This window comes from Sesamum indicum, linkage group LG4 (genome assembly GCF_026168435.1).
Source record: "Sesamum indicum cultivar Baizhima isolate 11 linkage group LG4, ASM2616843v1, whole genome shotgun sequence".
NCBI lineage: Eukaryota > Viridiplantae > Streptophyta > Magnoliopsida > Lamiales > Pedaliaceae > Sesamum > Sesamum indicum.
The window spans coordinates 15,435,104-15,445,465 of NC_142660.1; the positions used below are offsets into that span (position 1 = coordinate 15,435,104).

The 10,362-nt window shown below is 31.2% G+C and overlaps 1 protein-coding gene across 1 annotated transcript; it reads left to right on the forward strand.

Annotated features, from left to right (window-relative positions):
• Positions 1 to 5,240: 5,240 nt before the first annotated feature.
• On the forward strand, positions 5,241 to 5,903 carry LOC105160978 (LOB domain-containing protein 21). Its single transcript, XM_011078526.3, has one exon. The coding sequence runs from the start codon at positions 5,272 to 5,274 to the stop codon at positions 5,821 to 5,823; it is 552 nt and encodes a 183-aa protein (XP_011076828.2). The 5' UTR covers positions 5,241 to 5,271; the 3' UTR covers positions 5,824 to 5,903.
• Positions 5,904 to 10,362: the final 4,459 nt, after the last annotated feature.

The following is a 10,362-nucleotide window of genomic DNA, read 5'->3' on the forward strand; positions in this document are numbered from 1 at the left end:
CCTTTCATCATATTGCTAATCATGATAACTTATTTTTAGTCACGCTACACGTAAACCAGTTTGAATTCATAGCTTAGAGTAGGCGATGTACTATGTTAGTGATTTTCATGCTTAACCCTAGATAATGTGTAGAGCTCGTCTCTTTCTCCTAGATTAAATTAGAATGTTAAGTCCAAGTTTGTATTTTGTACCAGCATCAGGCTCGTTATATACTCTTGTGATTCACTCCCTATATATAGGGAGATGTATGAATATTTTTATGTATTGTATGATGTAACTAATTATTTCTATAGTGATAAAAAAAAAAAAAGGGGTGAATTATAGGGAATGAGGAATAATGTAATGATGTTGTGGGTGGGGGTGGGGGTGGTGGAGGTGACAAGGGTGGTGGCCTCCGTTCTTTGTTGGATTGGGAAACGACAATGATTATAGCAACACTTTGAACCCTGCCCGAGTGGGGCGTTTGGAATTGGAGCTCCATTATCTTTCTTTTGCTTCTCGCTTTTCTCACCTCTTCCGTCTTGTTGAAGTGACTATTTTTCCCGTTCCGTTTTACCTTTTTTTTTTTCTTTATATTTTCTTTTGTCTTTTTAAGGTAATATATATATATATATATATATATTCCCTTTGTCCTATTGTGCTCTCGTAGACTTGAAGCATTTCACACAGCCTAGGCGTACGCTTTTGTTTGGTTGCAGTGCTTAGCTTTTCCAGTTTTTTGTACTTTCTTTTCAACGGATAAAATTTCCTTTCTCCTCCACAGAATTTGATTTTCAATCGGTGTCAATTTTGGGAGAAAAAGGGGATACCTTAATTAAAATTAGCAAAAATGTTAGAAATGATGTCATGTTCATAAATTAATTAAATTTAAGTTAAAGGCATTATGATCAAACAAAATCACACGATCAGATGAGAAAGCAACGGCTTTTCTTTATTGTCTTGTAATGATTGTTAGAAATATTAAAGATCAAACAATTTTTTTCGAAATCTCTAAAAATTATGAGTCCTTCCTACAATGTTAGGCTCCAAACTTTGACTACTGTGAGCTTATAGTGATACATTAATAGAGTAATTGAGGGGTCAAAGGCTCTAGAAAATTGGTTGCGGGGATTGACTAATGCTATTGTGATTTAAACTTTGGGAAGCAATTTGGGTGGTAGGAAACAAGTTATAGGCATGAGGATCATTTTATCCATAATTTCAAGTAAAGGGTCTTTATATTTATATAACCACAAATAGGGGTTCGGCCATATGGGGGGAGGTGGGAAAATAGCAACCAAACAACAGATATTGACACACGCACAATCCGCAACCGTTCTAAGGTCAATCATATCACACCTACAATATGTATTTAAATTCTTATTAAAACGCTTGGTGATATCAAGTGGACATACTGACCTATATGTTTAATACCCATACTGTCATATTTAGTTTTTAGAGACAGTAAATCGACTGTAAAAATTTTGAATAGGGTACGAACACAATTCACTCCGATAAAACTATGAGTTGTTTTTCCTATTTTTTCATTTTTATAACGAAAGAAAAATAAAAATAAAAAATGGCGCGCGCATGCACACACGAAGTTGATGATTTATATTGGTTTAGGTAAGGCATCATTAGGTGTGAGTGCTTTATGATAGTTTACATTTTATGTTGACTTTAAGCCGTGAGGAAGTGGCAAACTAAATCATGAAGATATACGTTTGGATAGTTCTATTTTAAAATATTTTGATAGAATGTTGACGGATATTTTAGTATTAATTTCGTTTGTTTTTTTGGTTGTTCGAAAAAAAGAAAATTTAGTTAATCAGTGGTATCACATCAAACTTTTTTGTGAATGATTGATGTAAATGTGTGTGTATATATATATATATATATATATATCTTTAATTGATTATATGATTTAAATGTGCAGTATTATAAGAGTATAGGTACGTATTTAGTGACAATAAATATTTTTTAATAATATATTGAAAAAGAAGTCTTGCAGAACAGAAAATAAATGTTCAGAAAAGTTAATTATTGTTTGTTGTTCGTTTAGGCTTTCTCGGAAATGTTCAAAAACTGATCCAAACGTGCTTCTAATAGCTAAAAATAAGAATAAATTACATTGATATCTCTTAAAATTTAGTTTAATTATATAAATCTTCTCATATTTCTTGTGAAATTATAGATAAACTTCGAAGGGAGTGTTTGTATAAAAGGAGGTGTACTTATTATTGGCAAAATCACAAAAAATAATTCTATATGCATTGGGGCTGGCAAAATTGGTCCCATAGCAATGGCACTGACAATTTTAGTCCTTTATAATTTTGAATTAATAGTAATTTGGGTCCTTCTAGCTAAAAGGGGTCGAAAATTAACAAATCAAAATTTGGGTTTAGAGTTTACGCGTCCAAAAGGACCTCACTTACACAATCAACATCCTACGTGGATATTGATGTGGCAAACAAAGAAGAAACGGAGGAAGTCAACTGATGAGGATGCCATGACATAGATGGAAACTGATCAGAGAGATGTGTGGTTGTGTGCATGCAAACACAGGGATGGCGGTCCGCTAGAGATATGATAATTGGCGGGGATACGGGGGAAAAATATATAGTGGTGGGTGGCAAAAAAGTGGCGGAAATGAAAACTAAGAGAAGCGACCGTGTCGTGGAAAAAAATGGATGGGCCCTGGTGCAATCATCTTACCGAAGGATGGGGATTCGATTTGTGGTGTTTGCAAATGTTGGGTAGGTTAAACACTGTAGATCGAAAAGAGAGAGAAAATAGATCTAGGTTCTAAGACAAGAATGTAACTGGTGATTGGGGGTTCATTTGAACTTGGATTGGAGAATTCGTTGTAAGGCTAGAACCAATGTCGAACAATGAGTTCAATGATGGTGCATATGGCCAGAGACTAATCGAAAAAAATTCCAGCCCGACGGTAACGACGAGGCTGTAGGCAATGAGGTGGTGGTCAACCGATGGCCTCATCATTGGTTGACTTTCCTGCCTTTTGGCATGTTCACATCTGCGTAGGATGTTAACTGTGTAAGTGAGGTCTATTTGGATATTAAAATCCTAAGCCCCAATTTGATTCGTCAATTTTAGGTCACTTTTGGTCTAAAGAATCAAAATTGCTATAAATTTAAAACATAAAGAAATTAAAATTGCCAATTTTCATAGTTATTGGACCAATTTTGCCAGCCCCTCTTACATACAAGACTAATTGTACAATTTTTCCCTTGTAAATTTACAAATGATAAAATATTTATGTAATTAGACTTAATTTTAAGAAATATTAATATATTTTTTCCTTAAAAAACTAAAAAATTAAAAGAATTATTTAAGTACCTCAAATTTTATCAACAAAAAACTTGACCAATTAGAATAAAAATTTGAAGATAAATGGGAGCGCTAGATTTTCACCATAGCACGAACACCGTAACGTGTCTCTCTAAATTATACTACAAATTAAGCATGACAAGATCGATAGGCTGCAAGATTGATCACTGCTATAGCTGTTAATTTCCATTTCTTGGCATGGAATGCTGTAATAATTTCAAAATCTCGAGGAAATATATGTTGTAGGCTAGAGAGGTTTCCTTGTTGTGCATGAGTCCAATTAGAACTAGGGTTTTCTTTTATTGTGAAATAACTTTTCTTGAATCAATTGATATGTGAAACATCATCTCTCATCTAACTTTGTTGATGAGTCTATATAAATATAGGCCCCATATATATTCTCATGAAGCCACAATTGTCTCGTCTACTTTGTTGTTGAACTATCATATCCCATCATACCTCATCAACACATTTACATCATTCATTATTATGTGTAGGTGCAACTTACTTTGCATATCGCAATTTGAATGATAAGGGGTCACTTTTCCCCCTTCAAAACTATAATTATATAATGAGTTTAGGTAGTCTTTGGATGGGGATAGTATAAAATGTAAAAATAATTCCCAAATTATTTGTTTAGTTTATGGTCTTGATAGGGGTATATATGCGCATTAATTTTAGGTAAATCACAACAAGTTTTTCTTAGTTTTGGTATAATTATCAATACTTTCTCCCTATGTAGGAATTTATCAATATTTTATAATATTTTATAAAATTATATAATTCTTGGACGGAGGCCTAAAATTGGTCACTTTGCCCTTGTTGCAGTTTTAAGAAAATAAAAATTTGGAAAAAAAAAAAAAAAGGACCTAGTGGATGAAATATTTTGAGAAAAAATATAAAAAATATTATTCACTTAGTCCATAAAAATTTTAGGAAATTTTCAAAAAATAAGTAAATTATAATTCATAGTTCATAATGGTAGCTGGTCTGTTCACCACAAAGTTTAGATGGAAACCTAATAAAAATTAACAGATTGAGCTAGTCATTAGATGGTCATTAAAAAACAACGAAAGAATATTTGTAATTATATCAAACCTTTAAAAAGCTGGTTGCAATCTTTAAAGTTATATAAGATTAAATGGTGTCAAGCTAGCAACTTGTCAATCACAACATATTGGCAAATTCCCCTTTTATAGGATAAATTACATGAATATCTCTAAGGTTATGTCTAATTACACTAACACTTATTATTATTATTTTTGGCAGAATTATAAGTGCAGTTATATCTACTAAGACTATAGTTGTAACTATAAGTACACTCTCTATTAAAAGATAAAAAAAAAATTAGAAGCATGCCCCTAAGGTAAATTATGTCAACATCCCCTCACATTAGGGGCTACTTGTAATTTAGAATATTTTTATAATTAAATTTAACTTTAAAAAATATTAGTGTAATTGATTTACCCCTTTCATATTCAAGATAGGAAGAGAGTGGAAAAAATGAGTTAATATTTAATTTAATTAGTCTCATATTAATTACTTTCATAAGTCTGTATCTTCGTCTACATCATTAATACAATGTACGATTTATTGGATTAGATTTTCTGTTCTAAACTTTATTATATTTTCTATTGTATTTAACATTTATACATCTTGTGTATGAAAACTTTTCTTACAAAATAAATGACGTTACTTTTGTAAACTTTTTATAATTAAATAAACTTTTGTATTTCATCAAGATATGTAATAAAATTTGAAATAAAATATGATGTGATCTCAAACCTAAAACCTCTGTTGTACTTATGTAATATGTACGTAATAAGTGCAATCCTGTAGGAGACTCAATTGGCCAAGCTACTTAATAGCCAGATATAAGACACTTTTTTATCAATATTACAAGATCTCATCGGACTGTCCCACATTGGCCTTAGGCTATAAATGTGGAGAGTAAACACTACTATCAAAGGCAAAGCTAAGAGAGGCATTATGAAGGGTCATCAAGAACCTCGTTCAAGCTCTTCTTGTGCAGCCTGCAAGTTCTTGAAGAGAAGATGCACCCCAAATTGTCAATTCGCCCCGTATTTTCGCTCCGATGAGCCGAAAAAGTTTGCAAAAGTCCACAAGGTATTCGGAGCCAGCAACGTAAGCAAGATCCTGAACGAGGTGGCCGAGGAGCAACGGGAGGAGACAGTGAATTCCCTTGTTTATGAGGCCGAGGTGAGACTCCAGGACCCCGTTTACGGCTGCATTGGGGCGATAGCCTCATTGCAGCACAAGATGGTGGAGCTACAGCATGATCTGATCCTTGCACGAGCACGTCTTGCTTGTTATGTTGATCAGCAACAGCGGCACTCTGACTCGTTTTTCGATATTGATCATGTTAATATGGCTCCTCTTGTAGACATCCAAGAGCCTAGTGCTGGCGTTGTCGATGCTTTCGACTACAATGCTTTGCCGTTTGATCAATTTAGTCCATTCCAGTTTCCATAATAAAGGGACTCTGTGCCTTTAATTCTCTTCCCTCCTCTCTCTCTCTCTATATATACATATATAGATATATATATTTTATAGATCTGCTTTTGTTTGTGCATAAGGGATTTCTCACTTGGAATTTGGAAATAAAGGAAGGTAATCAATGAAGCTCACTTGTTGATTAGAAATGTGTGTGTGTGCGTGTATGAGCTTGAACTTGAAAGGCAACATTTTAAGATATCATTTATACTAAGATTTAAATGGGTTTTAATTTTACTAGAGAAAATTACTTATGTATAATGTGGGTTGATTGGAGTTCATATAACAGACTTACTGTCACTAAAGACAAAAGTTTAATCGTGAGAATGAACACAAATTAAAACATACATTTAACTCCACCAAACTTCTTAATAAGGATTTGAACCAATATCGTGAATATAACAACGTTCAACCCATTAGGTCACAAGATTAGTGGTAATTGAGCGAGTATTGAATTGGACATTAGACCATTGAACAAATTAGTGAAGCAGAATTAACCTTTTCTTTTATTTTTCTTTTGGTGGGGTGGGGTAGGGGGGAGTGTAAGGTCTGTCTAGTCATTATCAGCTTCCTTTCATAGAAGTTGGCATGTTTGGTATTAGGGAGAGATCGGAGAAGGAGACGGGTTAAAGCACAGTTGCATGTCCTTATTTGGTTGGAGGGAATGAGAAAGAGGGTGATGTCGCCAAAATACGATATCGATTAAATTTGTATTATTAAGACGCAATTAATTAACACGCTTTATACTGGAATTCTTACAAGTGATTTCTCTCCATTCAAATGAGAAAAAATAAGGGAATATTTTTAATAATATAAATGTATATTATTTACGATAGGTATGGGTAGAATACTACTTTAACCCTCACCTACCCCCTATTACGTGGCTATGATTTATTGGCTAGGATTATTCTAGTAATTCGTTGTTCTACATCAATTTGGTCTACTTAGACCTATCACATTAAGTTGATGTGTAAATTTGTAGGTTGAGATTTGTGATACATTAGATGTTCGAGATACAAAATCACATCTTTGGGTCGGAGCTGATCGAGCCAACTGGATCATATTCTTAGAGTGTATGGTTATTTCCAAATTTCCTCAAGGGTAGTGTAGTCATTTAGATTCAAGGTATCCTCTGTAATTTATTAATCCTTCCCCAATTTAGAATGTTCATAAATATAAATATTATTAAGTTTTGGATGAGACTTAAAAAAATTCAAAGTTTTACGTTTTTTATATTTTTAACCTTAAAAACTAATTATATAGTGAAAGTTATGGATCCTAATCATTACTCTAATTAATGGGGGTACAATGGTCATTTAGAAAAATGAAACAAAATTGAGATATGGTCTTTAAATGATTATAGGATCTTTTGAAAAATTTCATAATCCTCAAAATGTATAAAATTACAAGAAAATACTACTAAAGTGTCCAAAACATGTCAAACCTGCAATGATCTCCGTCTTTACTGTGCTGGAAACTTATCTTTTTATTTTTATTTTTTGAACCGTTAAATGATATATTCAATATATGTGAAAATTATATTAATTTCGTGTCCAAATTCACTACAAAAACAAATATAATATTTAATCACGACTAATTGTTATGGTTAAAAATAAAATAGTCATGATCACGGTTATACAACGGTTGTTAGTCGTGGTATCTACAAGGGTGGCTAAAACATTTAGCCATGGCATATATTTTTACCATGGTCTTAGCCATGGCAAATAACTTATTCTTGGTAGTAAATCTATATTTTTATATTGATTTTATTTAATCGTGGTCAATAAAAATAATTTACTACGATTTTTAGTTCATAACTATTAAAAAATCGTAGCTTGTAGTCATTTTTTCTTTCTAGTGATTCAACACGTGTTAAATACGGTATAGAATGATTTATGAAGTATTAGTATGTTAAATATAATCTAAACCTCAATTGCGGCACATGAAAAGTTCCATTTGGAGAATATAACCAAGAAAACTTTTTGACATAATTTTCCAATGTTTTCGTATCTGAATTTTCTTCCATATTTGTCAATTAACTCGTATCACTGCCCACCAAATTACTAATGACGTCTAACCACAATTATTGCCTGAATTGGCCATAATTTATATAAGAGTAATTACAATGAACTCTCGTAAAATTTGATATACTTATAAATAATTTTTTGTTATTAAAAACTTTATTAATACTCGCTTGACACTACAAAAAAAAAAAAAGAAGAAAAGATTAGTGACGAAAGAAAATCAAGTGATAATTTTAATATTATTATAAATTATATACATTTAGTGAAAGAATATTTAGTTTGTCATAATAATGACTTTCATAATTTTAATAATTTATTATTATTTTATAAAAATTATTATTAGCGAGAATAGTAATAAAAAAAATATGCACAGAGCGCCAATATAAATCGATACTTTGTATCTGGAGTCTTTCCCTTTTAACTCTGAAAGGTGTTGATACTGCAAGTACAGTAAGAGTTTATCGATGAAAAGGGTCAAGTCTTTTAGACGAGATGCTAGCAGTGTATTCCTAAAGATGTTCAACTAAGTAAATGCAGTTGTTAACAAAAGAATTGGATTATTCGTAAAAGCATTCATGAACATGATCAGGATATATGGTCTAAAGTGTCAATCCTAAAGATCAACACAAAGCCATTAGCGTGTTGTTACTGACTGACGCTATCACACAATCATGGGGTCAAATTTAAGGCTTAGTTCCATTTGACCCGATGACAGTTGATATTAGATAACTTAGACAGTAATTCAAATCAAATTAAACATTATTGAATATTAATTATAATTTTAGTTATTTTTTAAAAATTTTTGAATTTTTTTATGGACTAAGTGTTAATTTTGTACAAGTTTTTAAAAAATTTCATCCACTTCGTCCGAATTCTTTTAGAATCTTTAAAAAATTTTAAAAAATAAAAAATATAATACGACAAAGTTGACAATTTCAGACCTCCATCTAAAAATTATATAATTTTATCAAACATCAGGGACGATTATTTATACGTCTCCAAATAATAAAAAGCATTTATAATTATTCATTTCATTTGATATATATGTTTACAAAGAACTCGTAAGGGACTAATAACTTCTAATAGTTGGAAGCAGGCCCCATCACTTTCGGTGTTTCATGTTTAAGTCCCTTAACTTTTGTCATTTCTGTGCTCTTCCTTTAAAATGAAATAGACTCTTTATGTCGCACCTCTTTTTATTCTTGTGCTCCACAAAAAATTAGATCATATTCGCACAATTAATTTTTACAAGAAATTCTAACTCGAATTAAGTCAAAATCACTACAAAAAAATCGAATTTTTATTATATTATAAATAATTATGAGTTAAAACTCGTAGTAAATCAATACTATTAATCAAGATTAAACAAAATCAAAGTAAAAATTTAAATTTTTATCATGATTAATCAATATCACCATGATTTTTAATCATAGCGAAAACAAAAGCATGACAAATATTTTGACCACACTTGCAAAAACAATGGCTACTGGCCTTAGCGAAGCTGTGATTAATTTTTGTTTTTGCCACAGTTTTCTTCCTTTGATTATAGTAATTAACCGTAACGAAAAATTATAGTTTTTCTAGTGACTATAGTTCAAAAGAGTCGTCAAATGCATGACAGATACATATAGGGTAAATTATATTGGTATTCCCTGAATTTAGATCTAATTGTATAAACACCCCATATACTTTGCAAAATTACAAATACATTCTCTGAACTTGTAGCTATAATTACAAGTATGCCCCCTTTTCAGTGAAAAAATTTTACACAAACGCTCACTGAAGTAGTACACTAATATTTTTGTAGAAGACACGAATATTTATGAAATTAAGCATAATCATTAAATTGGAGGCGTCGATGTAATATGTTACTATGTAATTGGTTCGATCCGATCAGACCCGATATGAATAATAAATTTTATTAAAAAAGAGTACATATGAAAAGCGATTTATATGCCTTTTCCATTTGTCTTTGATTAGAATTGCTTAAATTTTGTTATAATCGCATTACTAAAATATGGCCAAAATTCACCATCAATCATGCTGAAAAGTGAAGCGATCATATCAAAGTTTATAGAAACATGTCATCTAAAGAAAAGGAAATGTTACATCGAAAAAGAATGTTAGATTTAATTTTCAATTTGAATAATTTTAAATCATTAAATTTTGAATTTAAATTATATTTTACAGAATATTGATGTATTTCAAATTATTCTAATATGAAATTATGTTCAAAATCCATCTCCCGAAGTCAAATCTGTTGATTGAAATATAGCTTCAAGGTGGCAATGCTGACACCACCTCTACACAGTCTAACGCTTCAATTACCATTAATTAAAATAGAGTCGACCTGATTTTAAATTCGATATAAAAAGAAGTAAAAAAATTGAATAGCAATTTGGACTGAATATCTATACTTTATTATTAAATGAGAATAATTTTGGTGTCTCACTTAATTTTAGTCCGTCATTTATTTAAAAATTTTAAATTATTT

Bases quoted from the DNA above. Each gene is read 5' to 3' on its own strand.
- LOC105160978 (XM_011078526.3), top strand. From the start codon at position 5,272: ATGTGGAGAGTAAACACTACTATCAAAGGCAAAGCTAAGAGAGGCATT.